At 43.1% G+C, this 1,000-nt stretch overlaps 1 protein-coding gene across 1 annotated transcript in view; it reads left to right on the forward strand.

The window, feature by feature from the left end:
• Window positions 1-1,000, forward strand: part of LOC119586481 (chitotriosidase-1-like) — a gene marked incomplete at its 5' end in the record, with an annotated part of 10,684 nt that overhangs the window by 8,004 nt on the left and 1,680 nt on the right. The window contains 1 exon segment of the mRNA XM_037935218.1: window positions 476-625. Within this exon segment, the coding sequence (XP_037791146.1) occupies window positions 476-625 (150 nt within the window).

Genomic DNA, 1,000 nt, shown 5'->3' on the forward strand with positions numbered 1-1,000 from the left:
GAACTGATATTGGATTGAGAGAAAGGTACAATCTTTCGAGTCCAGTTTCATTCCTTCCGACTGGCCCTCCTGCTCTTCAGTCTATTCTCTTGTATACTTTTCTTCTCTCCATCATATCAGTCGACTCCCTCCCTTTACTATCCATAGTGCTAACATTCAGTATTCTGAGTCTCGTATCCTCACATTTACCCTAACCTCTCCCCTGCTGCTTGTGGACACGCTACCCCGTCTCCTCTTTCTTTGTCCAACAGTCGAATAGCTTCCACCCAGCTGTTAATCAGTACAGCTGGTTGCCATTGCTAACCCAATCTCGACCGGGAATCAGATTTACAGTCTATGCACCTCCTGTTGCATTTCTCCTGGCTTGTATGGACTTGGGACCAGTATTAAGAGTGGTTTGTGGTATCCCCTGTGGCTGGGTTTGCATTGCCTGCTACCGATCTCACAAAATTTACCATGATTGTTTTTTTGTCAGATTAACTTGATGTCATACGACTTCCACGGGACCTGGGAGAACAGAGTGGCTCACCATGCTCCACTGTACGCGGAACCTGGCCAGAGCCCTGAGTTGTGCGCCGACTTTGCTGTCAACTATTGGATAAGGAAGGGTGCCCCTCCTCACAAGGTAGAGCAGGTGGTTCTTGAAAATGGATTATTTAAATTTTGAAATACTCAAGCGAGAAATAAATTAAATGAGCTTCTCGAGAGAAGGGTATATTTGGAATATCTTGCTTTCCGTGGGGATGAAATCATTAGATAATTGCAGATATATATTATGAATAGAATAAAGAACAGACAACTGTGAATATATAACATCAATTCTGAGTTCATAAAAAATACAATAAAAAATCGATATCTTTTCCTGATATTTTACCCCAGGGATACATTTACCTCAGGAAGTGCTGATCTGAGTGGCCCTAAAATATAGGTTTGCCTCTCTCGGTCGAGTCTATGTACAATGACGTGGTGACGTGTGTGTCGAACTCACTTTCAGCTCGTA

This window comes from Penaeus monodon, chromosome 21, assembly GCF_015228065.2.
Source record: "Penaeus monodon isolate SGIC_2016 chromosome 21, NSTDA_Pmon_1, whole genome shotgun sequence".
NCBI classification, from domain to species: domain Eukaryota; kingdom Metazoa; phylum Arthropoda; class Malacostraca; order Decapoda; family Penaeidae; genus Penaeus; species Penaeus monodon.